The sequence below is a fragment of the Cyanistes caeruleus genome, chromosome 1, assembly GCF_971803275.1.
Source record: "Cyanistes caeruleus chromosome 1, bCyaCae1.hap1.1, whole genome shotgun sequence".
Taxonomy (NCBI): Eukaryota; Metazoa; Chordata; class Aves; order Passeriformes; family Paridae; genus Cyanistes; species Cyanistes caeruleus.
The window spans coordinates 13,948,023-13,965,409 of record NC_141701.1 but is presented as its reverse complement, the minus strand read 5'-3'; the positions used below and the strand labels follow the sequence as shown (position 1 = coordinate 13,965,409).

Genomic DNA, 17,387 nt, shown 5'->3' with positions numbered 1-17,387 from the left:
ACCAGTCTGCTACAGAGGAAGAACTGAAGGATTTAGCCACTTTGAAAGGTATAAACCTCCAAACATAAAAAGTATTTCAAATCTGCTGAACAAAGAAAGAATAACCCAAATAAATGAAAAGGACAGTATAATACTAAATTAACTTTATGTAATGCAAATCACTGAAGCTGTAATTTCTAACTGCCATTATCTGCCAGAAATCTGTCAGGACTGAGTATCAACTACAAGCATTTAAGAAACTGTCCAGGGTGGTTTTTTTTTCATGGACCTGCAATCGTCAACAAGGATAAAAGCAATATTAAAAGAATGTAAACATCTCACAAACATAAGCTATGCATAAGGAATGGCAAAACAGAATCAGCCAAAATATCTCTACAATAATCTAAGTTTCCAAAATTTGTAACCACAAGATGCATGCAAAAAGCACAATTAAGATATCAGGAAGAAATTAAAGCAAAATAAATTTCTTTCACTAGCAATTATGGCTGAAATAAATTAAATTGAAGTCACTGAAGTGTTAAAGACAAATTACCAAATCCCCTTACTGCCACTCATTATTTCAAAACACTGCTATCTGATTCAATTTGCAAAGCACTGAGAAACAATGCTCATCTTCATATCACATGTACTTGCTGGGATTAAACAATAATAGAAATCTCAGTTTCTTATTAATGCAACTGTCACCACTCTTCTGGTGGACACTATTTCAACCTAATATTAATGAGGTAAGCATTACATTTGTATGAGAATTGCTACAAAATGTCAAAATACTTTGGAAAAGGGTACCTTTTGTATAATCAACAACAGCCTCCAGTGCTGCTATTCGGACATCGACGAAGTGCCCGTACTCTGCGTAGGACTTGAAGAGAGCAGGATCACTTGGGACATGACCATTCTTCTGAAGCACTCGAATAGCTTTTAAACAGCTAGAAATGGCAGAAGAAAATTTACATCAGCTTTACGGAACCAGCCAAGAAACATAAAATTACTTTCTTTTAAATCAAGTACTGCAGATTTTCTGAATTATGTTATCCACATTAACATGATTAACATGTTACAATTACTTTCACAGCATTAACATACAGCTCTTATCTGTTAATTAGGCAGAAACACAAACAAAATTTTCCACCCTGTCAAATCCATTGCTTGGTTTCAGTAGAGCCATGATAACTTAGACAAAACACAACTCAGATGATGCTGAATGCTCTACAGTAATTGTTAAAAGGCAAAACTTTCATAAATGCTCTTCTTGAAGAGGCATGGGTTCATTGATTATGACTGTTACTAAAGGTCTACACTGACAAAAATTAATGCTGGAAAGTAAAGCAATCAAGACAAACTTGCATTATCAGCTTTTGAAAGTTAAAATGAGTTTGACATTTAAGATTAAGACATACAAGCTAAAATCTCAAAAGTGAACTACAGAAAGGTACATAAAACCCAAGAAAAGTAGTGTCATTAAATCATACCTGACTGTGATAGTATGTCTGTAACTGGGAAGAAGCTTCTCCATATTCAGAAAACGTGTAATTTCTTCAAGAATAAGTCGTACATCAGGATTTAAGTTATCCAATGTTCGAACTTCATTGTTCACACTGACTGCAGGAGTCACAGAATTGGCTAGGGCATCAATAAGCTCAGCACGATAGTAGTTGTCTGAAAACTAGATAAAACCAATATTTAATATAATATTTAATATAATATTTTCTGAATAAAGAAAATATAATAATAGATTATATTTCTATAATGTAATTTTATATATTATATAAATTATATTATTATATAATATAATTTTATAATATATTATATATTATATAATATATATTATATAAAATATAATAAAAATATAATAATATATGTCCTTTCAAAACTAGTAAATGCTTAAGTCCCGTTACAGAACAGATCTTAAAAACAAGACCTTGAGATAAACTCATAAACACACGAGAAAGAAAAACAGAAAAAAAATGGTTCTGAAAATCATACCATTAATCCAGCAAGCAAATTCATGAGCTTCTGAAGTGAACTAACAAGCTCACTGCTGCTTAGTGAAGAAAATCTTACTTCTTCATCCAAACCTCTTACCTGGGCTCATAGTTTCACCCTTTCCATTATGCTGTCTTTTGCATCTGTTGGTTGTGTTAGTAAGCAGCAAAACATATAAAAATAAAATTTACAAAAAGCAGAAAGGAGTACTGGATTTGAATATTAGTTACTTTTACCTAAACAAACACAACATCTGTCAGATCCAGCAGAAGATGTCAAACTTGTAGAAGGGATACATGGAAAGGTAAGGCTGAGTGAGGTAAGATGATGTCAGCACATGTCACCCCTTTCTGTGGCTACTGATACTTGCATTTATGTATACAACTCACTACCCTTCCCCACCCACCATCCTTATTTCAGTAACAAGCAGCATGTGTCTTGTTACAGTGTGTGTTCTACACACAAGGAAATATGAAGTTTAAGACACATCAGACTGGTTCCACTTCATTTTGGATACTTAAATGGGAAGATTATGCTAATCTCCTAGCTATAGAGATGAAATTCTGTATCATCTCAGGATCTTAAGAGTCATTTAATCATCGTTCAGAAGTGGTCTGTGTGGGAAGGAACTTTGGGCGACAACATTTCCAACACAGATGGTTCAGCTAAGTGATGGAACAATATAAACCTGTGGTTCACCTGTTCTTTAACCAAATAAAGACAATCCAGTTCTGTGAGCTAGAACTGATACTCAGAACACAGAATTCCAGAGTCCTATATAGTTTTAGAAAAAGATTATTCCCTTTCATTGCTCTTTCAAATACTCCTCTCAAGGTGAAATAAACATCAAAAAACAGTGCTTAACTTCTCATGCTACATATTCTCCAAACCCTTGGGTCTTTTGAACGAAAAAGAGTATTGCAAGAAAGTATGTGTGCAAATGAAGACAAGCAGGTCCTTAGTAACAACAAGCACACAGAGCTTTGAAACATCCAGGAAGTGCCACCATAGAAATGTCAGCTACAGAACATTCTCTAACATTTACCAGACCACCTTTTCATCAGCTCTGAGCTACGTGCAGTAGTGGCATCCAACATGCAGTGTACTAACTAAAACTTTTTTCACCAAAAAAAATAAATCAGTTAGAGATTAAAATAAACACAGTCTTTACCTTATTCTTCCTGTTATCATTATACTTGATCAAATCCAAAATAAACATTAAAACTTCCTTAGGACAAAGGTTGTGAACATCTCTCAGAAGGGCCATGGCAACAGGCATAGTCTGTGTAATAAAATTAATTAATATAATTTTTTACATTATTGAAATGATAGCTACAACCCTGAAAAGAGGCACATCCTGCAAATCAGCAATTAACAAATTTACAATGGCAGGTGTCTGAAAAGCTGTATTTACAAACTTTTTAAAGTCAGACCATGTACTATATAATCTTCAGATCAAATAAACTATTTAGTTATTTCTCAGTAATTAGTCACAGTACAGACATTAAAAAAAAAGTATATCCAAAACCAGACACTCAAGACACTATTAAAAAGGTATCAGAGGAAAAACAATGAGACACAGAAAATGACGATGGAATTTGAGATAGACACTGAATTTGAGTGTTTTCATGTCAACACAATGTCTAAGCTTCCACTTTCACTGAGACATATAGACCCAACAGGGTCAGCGAAGCCTCAAGAATTACTAGCCAGACAGCTGTTACTTTGATTAGGTATTTATTTTAGAATGAGCTAAGCAAATCTCTGAAGTCCATTCAACATAGATTTAAAAATCTTACTCTAGATCTATAAACTTGGCACACAGGATTAAAAAGGGACAAAAATGTAAGATTTAGTGGTAAAGAATGAACAATCACAAAAAAAGCAGAAAAATACAAAAAGAAGGTGCAAGAATGACATGAAGGATGAAACAGTTTTGGACAGAGTGAAAAAAAAAAGACAAAATTTGAGTCTTCTATAAAATAAGTAATATGTAATCTATGTAGTAAGAACTCAATTACCCAGTCAAGTGAATCTTGAGAGCAAAACATAATTAATTTTGTTATCCAACAAACAACCAAAAACTATAGGTTACAGCAAAAAATACTATGCTAACACCAAAATAAACAGTGGCATATATGAAAATATATGATATATATGAAGTTGACAATATAAAGAAGAGAGCAAGAAGGATTATGCAATGTCTTGAACTAAAAAGCCCACCAATTTAAGAGCTGTAAGATGTTACCTGCATTATGGTATAACTGCTATTAAAGAATAAAGGCAGTTGTTGAATTCACGTAAAAGATAAAATGAGTATCTTCCTTACAGTCCTATTTAAGAATGAGGTCACAAATACTTGCAAGTAATCATATAATAATATATAATTCTCCATTCTCCTGAAGAAACTGCTAATTTAATTTCAGCTACTGAGAAAAAAATAGCTAAGAATCTGTTAATTGATTTTTTTAATAAGACTGGAACAAACTGAAGCCATATGAGAAAGTTACTTTGTAACTTAAGTTACAAAGCAACTGAAAGTTACTTTGATTTTTATTAAAGAGTAAATCAGGTTTGTGCTATCCATGTTCCTGTAACTGTCAGTTGTAGGAACATTTTTGCATTTTTGCCAATTCTTTTAACACATTTATTGTGAAAAATAAATTTTACCTTTTGAAGAAAGTAGCTCTGAAAATTCATGAAGTTGTTGGTCTTCACAATGTTTGGACAAGTCTTACAACAAAACATTCGGGTAAAGAGTGACTTCATGGCTGGTGGTCCTGTCCACGTACTTACCATGGAATTTGCAATCTGAATAAGTAGGGGGGAAGGAAAATCATATTAACATGACCACTGCAAGTTTAGTTTGGCTGTAGAAAAATACACATTTCCCATAATCAAAAAGGATAATTGCCAAGAACATTCTCTCCTTTAAATAGATACTTACTTTCATGAATGTATTATCTTATATTAGCTAAGTTTTCACTGTCATTCCCAATATATCTTGTCTACATTAAAGGTAAGTTTTATGGAAATGGTACAGTTTGGAAGACATCTGCAACTAACTATCCTTCCATGATAAACTTCTGTTCTTAATTATTTTCTCTTTTATATATTTTAGATGAAAATTCTGTGTTTACTAAGCCAAGTTCTCTGACTCTACAGAAGCCAGTGATGGAAGGGGACTTTGCAATATCAACTTCCCAAATTTACCCTGCCAGTAACCTCAGCCTAGACTTCAAGACAGGCCACAGCCACCCTAAGAATTAAAGACCACCCCTAAAGTTAAAGACAAGGCAGCTCCCTCTAATTGTCATTTACTATAATGAGCACTGAGAACAATTTATTGCTATAGTCTGCCCTGCTGTAAGACAGTTAAGGTTCCACAAAGACAAAACGGCTTTTTGTGCCCTCCCAGCATTCTGGGTTTCATACATTTGCTGTATGGAGCACTGAATGCCTGCAGGCAGGAACACCTGTGCCTGCTGATGGTTATTCTGACCTGAGGTGTGTGTGCACACAAACAAATGGGACCAATGCACCCTACAGGAATTCCTACTGTTACAGACCCACCACAAACTAAGGAAAGATCTATTCTTACACAGAAAAAACTGAATTTGCTGCTCTCCTTCTAAATTATGTAACTTGTTTCAAAGGCTATTATACACGCAGTAAGTGAAGGAAAAGCAAGAGCTATCTCAACATGCACAGCAATCCACTTCACCACTGCTTTTGTGGAAGAGCAGTGCTGTATAACCAAAAAACATTTTTCCACTAAGCCAGGCTTCAAAGGAAAGTCAGAGAGGGAAAATACTGCAATCGATCTTCCACTTGCAATAACTAAAGTGTTTGAACTAAAGATGCAGGTACAGCTTCTTTTGAAAGCTACAATAATTCTTTCTGCAGAGGAAGATTAATCCCACAGACTCCTTATAAACCATGATAAAGAACTTAAAACTACAAATATGAAATTCATGTAGCAGTGTCCAATAAAACTCAATCCCAAAATATCGAAGTGTACTATATTTACAAGATACTCACTATTCCATAAATATCAGGATGTACATTTTTTATTAACTTCTTATGGTAAGCATTTAATTTCACAAAGTCTGTAGATGAACAACTATTCTCAATTAAAATCCATAATAGTTAAACCATCATCTTTTCAGTATTGTTTTGGTTTTATCATGTGTTGTGACTCATATGAATTTCTCTTTACTGACAGAATCTAATTTTTCTACTTATTCTACTGAGGCATTATACATTCTGAACTAAATGTAACTGCACATTCCCCATACAGTAGCACAAATGTAGACTAAGGTGTAACTCTCATGCACACCTATGAAACTCCTCAATGTTTGGAAGGGGGAAGTTTGTGATGGTAGTGCTCCTACTACAAAGTTCGTAACACATCACCTATACTGCAATGGATCTGAACTGGGAAAACAGCCTGTGTACCCTCAGGAATTAAGACTGTGACATTATCTTCTCCTTTCTCTGTATTTGTTATTTGTCCTGAAGGACTCAGCACAGAGTGTGTTCACACATCTCTTATCAATGAGAATTTAATATGTCACCTGGATACGCCACTGCTGAGAGACTGAAGTCCGGTTTTACAATGAAGCATACCTAGAAAGTGTAGCTAATTCTGTTTGATAATTGCACTGTCACATATCATTTCTCTGTATCAACATGACTTCACTGAGAATATTTCATAACAGTAACTGCAACCCAGCTAGAAACTGTAAATCAACAAAAAAGAACCCTCTTCCTGATTAATCGTGAGGGATTTGGCTTTTTTCAATAAAGAATACAAATCCTGAATATTTACAGCCCGAGAAAATGAAACTCAATGACAACAGGAAGGTATTCTTATTAATATCCTGATTAATCAGTAATGGAATGTATTACACTTTCCTCCCAGGTAAACTTACATAAACTTATCTACAACTTTGTTCTGCCATGCTCCTTCACCTTGATTTAATGTCACAGCCATACTTTTTGCTTGCCTTATTATTTTCTTTTCTGCAAGTCAACCACCTTACCCACAGACCCAAGATTTTCCATACATAATTACATACAATTACAACTGAACAAAACTGGCAATGATTATCTGCAGCCCAATTGTCTAAGAAGTAAAAGTAAAGATGGAAAAAACAATAGTATTTAAATGTTACAACAACCGTTCTAATATTTACCTGTGGAATATACACTGTTAGATATTCCAAGTGAATTTGTTATGAAAAGTGCATATTTTATGTCAGATACTGGCAGCACCAAGACTAGAACATACACTGCCAGTTTCACATCAGTGTTTCACAACATGAAAATAGTTTGCCAAAAACACTGGGATTTTGATTTTCACAATATAGCTGAAGGCTGTATTTCTGTATGGGAACTAAATTATTCCCAACAAGTACACAGCACAAAGCAAGCTAGATGTCAATAATCTGCACTTTACAAATTGTCAATCATGTCCATAAAAGTCACCAATATGCCATTTTAGAAATTTTTGTTCTTTTGTGTTTCCACCCACTTGTTTTAAAATTAGGGATTTACTAATTTTCATTCTCAAGGCAATTATTTGGCTTTTTAATATTTAATTGTAGCCCAACTTGATGGTTTTCTGTGACCCTATTCAATCTGAAACGATTTTGAGCAACAATCTGAAGCCCAATTAGAAAAAGATGAATTTCAGCACTTCGGAGCTCTCAACAGACTGGCCAAGGAACTTCCCACTAAAATAATAAAAAATATACTTTGGTTCTGAAAAAAAATTAAACAACAGTCTTTTATTTCTGCCACTTAATGAAATCTGGAAAAATCCCTTGTGGTTTTCATGTCTGACATCTAAATTTTGACAATTATGAAAGCCTTCTGCAGTCTCCATTTACAGACTAAAATAATACAACTTTCCTTTCAAATCAGTCATGTTAAAAATACTTGGCAAATACATTTAAGAAGCTAAATATCGAGCCAGTTTAGGAACTGTGCTGAGTTCTAACCCATTTTCAGCCATCTACAAAGTCTAGTGGATATCCTCCCTCACTCCCATCCACACAACCTCACCTTTGCAAGGCAGAAGCAGGCCAGCATTCTCACCCGGTAGAAACATTGTTCCTGTTCCAGGATGTCAGTCAGTGCAAGCCGGGATGCCGGAGTGGGGAACTTTTCCAATGCCAGAATAGCTTCTTCTTGTGCCACCACATCTCTCTCATATCGCAGCTGATACTGCCACATGAAATCAGACTGTTCAAACTCCACCTTTCTCAGCACCGACATATCGGGATCTATTCTTATCCACAGCAAGGGGGAATCAGCACTAAGACAGACATAGAAAACATTAATAGCTTACAAAATTTCAAGACTATAGAAATTCTAAAGAACTTCTAACTTGTTGTAAGTTATTTTTAAGGTATTCAAATTCAAAGAACCATAACAAAATACATCTTAGAGAGAACTTTTCAAAGTCTCCTGCTCCAGGAGCAGAGGAGTCCAAACTGGACAACAGAATAACCACACCACAGATCAGGTTATCAGATAAAGTACAAGTGTCATGCATAAAATCCTATCCCAGCTCAAAGGTCATTCTCAGATCACTGAAGTCCCAGCTCAGGGTAATGCAGCAGGGGCCTGAGCATAACTGGTAAAAATACTGGTCAAAAATACTCACAAATATTTAGGGTAATTATCCCTCAATGCAATTAAATGATTCATATGTCAACTATCATATGGAAATGACAGCAATGACTTACTCGATGTAAATATAAATATGCCTTAATTTTTTTTTCTCATCATGTATTAGATGAGGTTAAATTTATGAGAATCTGCAACACTTTTAATGAGACAAGCAATCTATCCTTCTTCAAAGGGACACCACTGGCTTTCAAGAGCAGATTATTTACTTCCCTCAGCCAGAAAACAAGATGCCAACACCTCCACTGCTTCTGAGGGCACTACTGGCTCCCAGTCAAGGAGGGTAAGGCAAGAATTTACATTGAGCAACAATTTGCTTTGAAAGACCTTAAGAGTTCCAACTGAAATTAATGTCAGTGTGGATTTCAGTGTGAAGCATTTCATCATTATTTTTAATCTAGAGAAATTATTTTGTAATTACAGATTTCAGGAACTTGTCTGTATTAGTGGCAGTTAAATGGTCTTCATCAAGATCCAACAAGAACTGCTCTCACCTTGTTTCAAACAAATTCTTTTTTACATTTTACCTATAAAATCATCTGAAAGATACCACTGGAAATGTGTTAGGAGTCAAGTAATTTATTATCAGCATACCATGCTCAAGATTTTTTATAAAATCTGGTTATATTGTTTAATCCATACTTTTTACACTTGCCAAAATTTCCCCAGCTACAGCAGAAGAGTCTCAGTAAAGACAAAGAAATGTGGGATAGTCTTGAAAGATGTCACTCATATAATAAAGTACAACTTTATTATCCAATCCTTGAAAATAGCATGCTTCAGACAAGGGGAAGATGGCTCAGACTCACACTGAGAAACTCCAACAAGCCAACTTACTCCATAGCAGAAAGGTCCATGTCCACCTCTTCTCCATTCATTAGTGGAATCTTTTTCTTCTTATTTCTAGTAAAAAAGAGGGGGGGGGAAAAAAAAAGCATTACCTACCAAACTGGCAAATGTATGTTTATAAATCAAGTTTAAGACTGCAAAAGTCCTCTGAGTTTCACAAGAAAAAGTAATGCTCTCTCCAGCAAAAAATATTCACAAATTTGAGCTACGCATCCATTTCTACAAGTTTTACAATTACACATAAACACAGAAGTTTGAGAATTCAAGAGTAATAACTGAGAATTCAAATTATTAAAATGCATTAGAAAATGAAGAGACTCTATGTGGGAAGTACGTTACTTTTCTTGCTCCTTAGGTTGACCTAACAGTCCCAGCACTCTCTTCATTTGAGGCACTCCTCTGGCCTACATTTGTCTTCCCTCTAACTTGTGATTCCCATTCAAAGGCACTTTGAATAATTTGATTAATTAGAGTCTTCATTCAACTCATTCCACATAAATTAGGTCTTCATAAAACTCTTATTTTATAAAATGACTTATAACTGAGAACTGTGAAAGGTTTCTTGGTGTCCTTAAACAGTACGAAATTCTCCACTTACATCACAGGAAAATCTTGTTTAGTAGTATTAGTAAGAAGCACAAATTTATCAACAAATGTCATGTATGTTTTCATAAATCCATAATAAAAATACCTGCAGTTAGTATTTTAGCTCTTACCTTCTGCTTTTAGAGTGGCAAGGTATATCATGTTTAAGGCTGTTTTCTTCAATCTGCAACGTATGGTTGAATGAGCCATCAAGTTCTTGCACTGTCACTTTAAGAGGACCCTTCAAGTTCACAAGATTTCATTATTAACATTGAGCTTATGCTTATTAATGTATATCATACTTGTACATGTAGGTGAAATATGGAAAATGGACCTTACCACATATTTCTGTGTCCCAGGAGATGTGTAATCTTGTTTTATTTCCAATTCCAACACATTCCGTTTTCTATTAAATGCAAAGCTACCATAAAATTTTACCACTCCACTCTGATCCCTAATAAGCAGTATAGGAATTCTAGTGCACAATGCAATAGCTATAAAAAGCCATAATTCTCAATTCTTAACACTTTAAGCTTTATGCTTCTTTATTCCTAGAATTTCCCATTCCAAGAAAATCTGGAAATTAAATCACTCATGTTCATTCACGAAATTCAGGGGGTTTACGTTCTTTAATTTTTTTTTCTTTCAATAGTTCTTTCATGTCTAATCACATCTCATACAAAGAAAAACTGATGTGCAATGAAAACTACCTAGTATGAAGAAATTAATTATGAAAAACTATTCTGGACTCCACCGCATCCAATGTTCTTGGCATACTCTTAGAAAAAGTAATTGTGTAAGACTTCAGTAATTTCAATATGGTTTTACTATGTATTTTAGCAAAATAAAACTAAGGAGAAAGTGTAGACATTACCCACATTACATTTAACTCCATTATTTTACTGCAATTTTTCAAACTGGGCTATGTGACCATTCACATGTGTGTGTATATGAGCTCACATACACATGAGAGTATATAACAGGAACAACGAAAAGTAACAATCTCACTCTAAATTTTTCCCCAGGCAATGATTTCTTCATGACAATTTTTCCTGTGAATAATTTCATCATTCATTTCTGTATGACAGCCATTACTACACTTTACTTCTAGTAAAAAAAAGCACTAAAATGAAGCATTTTAGTCTAATGCACATTCTCACAAGTATCTGACAATATGAGACAAAAGCAAGGGAGAAAAATCTGTTCTTTCATGCCCCCACATTTAAGGGAAGAGCTTCCATATTCAAAGACATTTCTTATCATACAGGGGTTGTTAACCTTCCTCCCAAAATCTGGCCATTTGGCTAAATACCTCAGACTAGTTCTGTTCATTGAGGCTGCCTTCATGAAGCTCTGTGACTTTGTCATCAGGTATAGTTTAAGACATTTTTTAGTGGTTTCTTCAGCACAAGGGTGACACTCAGCATCAACACAGCCCTTGCTAATGGCATAAGACAGCACTAGTTAATAGCAGTAATATCTCCCAAACAACATGAACACCTGTGATCTTACAAGGTGGAAAATCGATTGTCACAGGAATAGCAGTGTTTGAAGCATGGTAGGAGGTTTTAATCATGGGATTAAATACAAGTTAGAGTTAACAGGATCAACCTTGGGGCCTAAGTATGGAGAAAGTGAAAAAAATCCCCAAATGTGTGAGGTACAAATCTTTCTTCCTTACAGAACAGATGTAATTAACAGATGTAATAAGCTCAGATAGTAATGCTGACATTTAGGTGTAGCTGTAGTGTGAATACAGAACTCTTTATTTTTCTTAAGTGCTTGGCACAGCAAAGCATGGAAATTAGAATAATGTGTATTTATACTTTATGAACACTTCTGGTGCAAATAAAGTACTAACCTCTCAAACAACTCTATAAATAGTAATTATACAGTGCTTTTTAGTTAAGATATTGAGATGCATGAATGTTGGTAAATGAGCTCAAATTAAATACCTACTTTTGTTGTCTGTTTCAAGAGTAAGGTATGTTTTTACTGTAGTCACGTACAATTCTAGCCTGGAGTCACATTAAATAAAACTAACAATTTAACCCGTTAAATGGAGCCATGTCAAATTTCCCCTCCTATGTATCCAAAATAAGAAACCCTGTTTCTTGACTAATATCACTTAAATTTGAAGAATCAACACACAGAGGTTTATTTTACCTGAAACTGTGCTATTAACACAAGCTACTAAACTACTAAAGTATATTGTAAGCTAATAGTCTGTGCTTTAGGTTACTTATTTCATGGTGATTTACTGGAAATCACATATTAAAATGCACCAGACTACAGCATTTTCCATGTCCGACTTCAGCATATTTCTATGGGCAGTGTCCTCTGGAATCCTTTTAGTATAATTTGGCCTTAAATTCCAGCAGAGTTCCTGTACTTATTTCAAAGAAAAACTTAAAATAATGAAATCCTTTCTAGTAAAGAACATGCAAAAAAGCCAGCATAGTTCAAAGGACTATGAAAAGATTGTGAACTTGTGGCTCACATATATATCTAATTCACAGAATAATGTACTTAACTGTTTTATGCAAAGATATTTCATACCCTTCTTCACATTCCTTTAATAGTGCCAATTAAAAAGCCAAATTCATTCTCCACATTAACAATCCAGACCAAGAATAAAAAGGATACACCCACTGCTTTATTAAAGGTTGGATGTCTTTGCCTGAGACATTTGAGATAGATTTCAAAAACCCAGATGTGGAAACCAACATCTGACTCCACATGTGTGACTGGAACTTCTGAGATGAAGCAGTACTGGCCAGACTCAACAATTTGTTGAAAACCTAAAATGAGAAAAAGTTATTACTTTCCCTAAATGCTGATACTTATATATAAGTATATATACATTTATATTTATATATATATATACATCTACTTATATTTATACTTCAAATCATAAATAAAATAAGCATTTCTGTTTGATTTCAGTTGAATTGCAACTGAAGGCCGATAAACTCACTTTCTGATAACTGGCTTTAAAAAAAGGTTTTCAAAATAAAGACATTATGGGAAATTGTTTGCTTGACCATATCAGAAATTTTCAGTCTAAATGTATCTTCCTCCAAGTTACACATAGATATGCACATACAAAATCCATTAAAAGATCATCAACTTTCAAAAATTATCCACAGTAAAAGAAAGCACTGACTATATCTCCTTTTTCAGAAATTCAACATTCATCAGATTCTCTGCAGTATCTTCAACCTGGCAACTACCTATAATAGCTCTAGTACAATAACAAACTTGTTTTCCTTAAAAATAACCCCAAATCAAGGGAAAAAACTCCAACCTCTCAAAACCCCTAAGGTGATATGAAAATATCACTAATTTTTTAACTGTTTATTTGTAGCACTCTATTCTTTCTAGGGTATGTCACAAAGGATAATTAGTAAAGAAGGGAAACTACAGTTCTGCAGAAGTTCAGTATTTCAGAATAAAATTACAATCTTCTATTCAAATGCTCCTTCTAATATAAGCATCTAAGTTTCATCTAGCACTGAAAACTATATAATGAGACAGCTGGAGCTGGACTTTCATTATTGTCAGTATCTATAATTTCATTAGATTACCTCACAGCAACACCAGTCAGGGACAGTAAAACATGTTCTCAGAGTTAACAACAAATCAAAATAACCCAAACCAATGTAACATCTTAAGATTAAAGAGAATATGCAGCATATAAAAAGTATTGTAAGTTATGCATAAGAGTAACAGCTAACCTTATCCTAACCCAAATGCTCAAATGTTCATTCAGTCCTGCTAAACTTGAAATGACAACTGGAATCCTATGATGACCTGCTCTTCTCTGAACTCTATTTAATCAACAGAAATGCAACTGAAGAGTTTTTTATATTCCACATAATCATCTAAATACCTACCTGTAACATGAACTCCATGCTAATTCTGTTCTCAATCAGTCTCATAACAAGATGTGCTTTACACTGGAACATAGTGTAATACTCCCAGGACAGTGTATGAGGGTGTTTGATAGAAAAATGTAGATGTGAAGCAGGGCTGGAAAAAAAAAACAAACAAAACCCATCTAGTTTGCAATTTATTGAACAAAACTTAAAATGTACTCCAGCAACCAAGCTTAGAGCAACACCAACAATTACTTAGGATATCCTGTACTGCTTTAGTTACAAATTATGGCACATTTAAAATGACCACTCACTTGCCCAGAGAGGTGACAAGGGTGTATGTACCTGGTATCCAGCAAGTACTGTACAGAGATTAATGGCACAAGATAGCTGCTGTGTAGTGCTGTAGAGACAGTAGAAGCACCAACAAAATGATCAAGGAACCAGTGCCTGAGTCTGGAAATTACTCATGAATCAGCAATCTTCCTGCTCCACTTCTATTTAAGAGTAACTGTATAGAGTAAATATTTTGTATTTAAATAAATAATTGTTGCAATTCAAGAAATGCAGGAGTTTTACAATTCACAGAACACTTTAATGAGATGGGCCGAAGGAATTCCTTTCCTTTTATTTTAGTTAGTAACTTTATCTTTCAATATTTTGGCAAACTTGGTATCTTCTAAATCAGGTAACATGCTAAGACGACTACGCAGGTAATATTTAATCCTTGAGAAAAATAAGGCTTTTATTGCCTCCTTTTAAGGAGACTTTTATTTGAGTAGTAGAAATTATTTATAGACTGACTAATTTTATTGATGACCCAAGTCTGTCACAACTGTATGTTGCTTTGCTATGCTTTTTAATATTTTTCATGGGACATTTGAGTTTTCCATGAATAATATCTGAAGAAACCAGGTTTGCTGAGGTTTGCTTGCAAGTGTTCTAGCAAGACAGTACCAGCACTTAGCTCCTTGTCTGCAGTCCTTAATATTTCAGATGGCAAGAAACAAGGTAGCTGCAATACCTAAATAATTTTTCCATCCTTCTATTTACTGGGAGAATCCCTTGACTTTGCTCATGAGTATCTGTTTTAACATCTTAAAAAGATACAAAAAGAGAAGTATGTCTAAATTTAAGCAAGTATTACCCTTCTTAGGTACAGTAATTTTGTTTAAAAAGAAGTATGTAGATTAACTCCTTGTTTGTAGTTGATAAGCAGTTGCTGAAGTTCCCCTTATCACAATTCTCCTGTTATTCTGGATACTTCTCTATTCTGAGGTAGGGAAGGATTAGCAACCATTAAAGAATTGAAATTCAAGGAGGGAACGGACATTGTGGCTCAGACATATAATAATTTGGTCTCAGAATAAAAACTATTTATCCAGCTCCAGATCATACAGTTGATTGACTTACATAAAATTCTTTTCTTGCAAATTACAACTGAGCCAGGACCCACAATCCCAAGATCCCTTTTTATATCTACTAAGTGTTGATTGATTTTGGTACTGGTTACATTATTTAACTGCAAAACAAACTGAGACAAGTTTGCATTTGACCGTTACATTTTGTAGCTCATTCAATATTAATAAACTTCTTCATATTATATTTTTCTTCAATCATTGTAATTCTACAGCTTTTATTGAACTGGCACCAAAACAGCATTAAAATGTCCGATATGGACCTAGAACCTTTGTTGAAGTAGAAAGTGAACCGGCTTTTCCACAGAATTTCACAATGCTCATGCTCTTGAACACAGTCCAGCCATTCAGTGTAATCCAGTCAGTAAGCTTCTTCCATATGAAATATGTCTATACTAATTTCTGTAAGTTTTTAATTTTTACAGTAGGGTGGTACCAGCACAATCAAAGGCTGAAGAGAACCACAGTCTGAGAGAGGAGGACACAAAATGAAAAGGTTACGCACAAAGCTTTGTTCTGAAGCTTTCATCCCTACAGCAGTTACTTTGCAGTTTTCTTTCCTTCATTTTCCCAGGCTCTAGGATCTTGTCTTTTAGAATAAGCACTCTGAAGTGCAGTGTTTGTGTTACACCAGACATAAACAGGAAAAATCTGAGACCTCTGTTTTGCATACAAATTAATTCATGTGTCTGAAGGAAGGTTGTTTTTCTTTCCCTGATGATTTACTATGATATTTTACTTCTAATTTAGCTGAAAAATTATATCATTACTTAACACAAATTTTCTTCATGTTATTATTGATTGGAACTGCTGTGCTGCAAATGTTTGGCAGGAAACTGTATCATAACAAGCATAACAAGGAAATGAAATGCATAGAATATAGTGGAGAAAAATGTTCTAGGCCCCTTTATGAAAATACTTTCCTTAAATACAAATGATCTCCTAAAGTCATGAACTTATCCGTAATTTACATACCAGGGAACTCTGCAATCTACAAAGAACAGCAAGTTGTAATTCACATTTAACTGATGCTGTGGCTATTACTAACAAGATGTAATGCAATGAAGTCGTAAAATAACTGCAGAAACAGTTCCCAACAATATATCACAACAAGGAAACACACCTCTAAGAGTTTAGGACAAGATTTTGTCAATTATTTGTGTCCAATTCTAGAATAGATATAGTGCAACTAATGAAACCAACAGTTAAGAGATTTTGATTTTAATGAATTTCCTTCTTTAAAAATGTGCCCCTTGTCTCTAGTTTCATCTGATCTTATTACTTGCAATTTGGTGATTATCACAATTCATTCAGTTCTAAATCCAGAATTTAAACTTTAACACAATCTGGATTTGTACATAATCATATGCAAAAGAACCACTGTTACAGACAATTTTGGTTGTATTTTTCATAATAGAGGGACTTCTGCTGTAGTAAAGAACAGAAGCTGACATAGTAGTCTACCTGCATAGGCTCAACTTTGCAATTAATTGTGCACATTGTTTACGTGTTTCCAAAAAGCAACTCCTTGTGAGGCTCTTATAAGGAGATCAATTTATGCAAGAAAAGAAAAACCCAGCAAAAACTTGACACTGAAACCCATTATCAACTTACTGATCTGACATGTAGCAATGCTTTTCTACCTCCAGTGTTTAGTACTACTCAGTGGGTAGTACTAGAGTATTACAAGAGAGGGAAGGAGAATCATTCTAAGCTAGACATGCTGAAGCTACAATTATAGGGAAAATTAAAACCCAGCCAGTTCACATTGGAAAACTAATAGTGTTTCACAGATTACTGACCTAATACTTTTCTACCTCAAATATACTATGAAATCTCAGTCTAATACTACAAGGTGATATGTGAGATCAGAAAGAAAAAAGAGTAAAGAAATAGAAAGCTGATGATGCCATAAAAAAGCCTGAAAATTACTAACCACTCCAGAAATAGCTCATGTCAAAATTCTGGCTCCATGTTC

The 17,387-nt window shown here is 34.3% G+C and overlaps 1 protein-coding gene across 1 annotated transcript in view; it reads right to left on the bottom strand.

The window, feature by feature from the left end:
- TAF2 (TATA-box binding protein associated factor 2) overlaps positions 1-17,387 on the bottom strand; it is a 56,297-nt gene that overhangs the window by 21,925 nt on the left and 16,985 nt on the right. Inside the window, exons 10-21 of the mRNA XM_086899973.1 lie at positions 16,180-16,245; positions 14,337-14,441; positions 14,010-14,145; positions 12,760-12,914; positions 10,453-10,567; positions 10,245-10,354; positions 9,517-9,582; positions 8,053-8,305; positions 4,654-4,794; positions 3,155-3,265; positions 1,470-1,663; positions 787-926 (exon numbers count right to left, since the gene is read on the bottom strand). Of these exons, the coding sequence (XP_086756099.1) occupies positions 787-926; positions 1,470-1,663; positions 3,155-3,265; positions 4,654-4,794; positions 8,053-8,305; positions 9,517-9,582; positions 10,245-10,354; positions 10,453-10,567; positions 12,760-12,914; positions 14,010-14,145; positions 14,337-14,441; positions 16,180-16,245 (1,592 nt within the window). The remainder of the gene's footprint in view (positions 1-786; positions 927-1,469; positions 1,664-3,154; positions 3,266-4,653; positions 4,795-8,052; positions 8,306-9,516; positions 9,583-10,244; positions 10,355-10,452; positions 10,568-12,759; positions 12,915-14,009; positions 14,146-14,336; positions 14,442-16,179; positions 16,246-17,387) is intronic.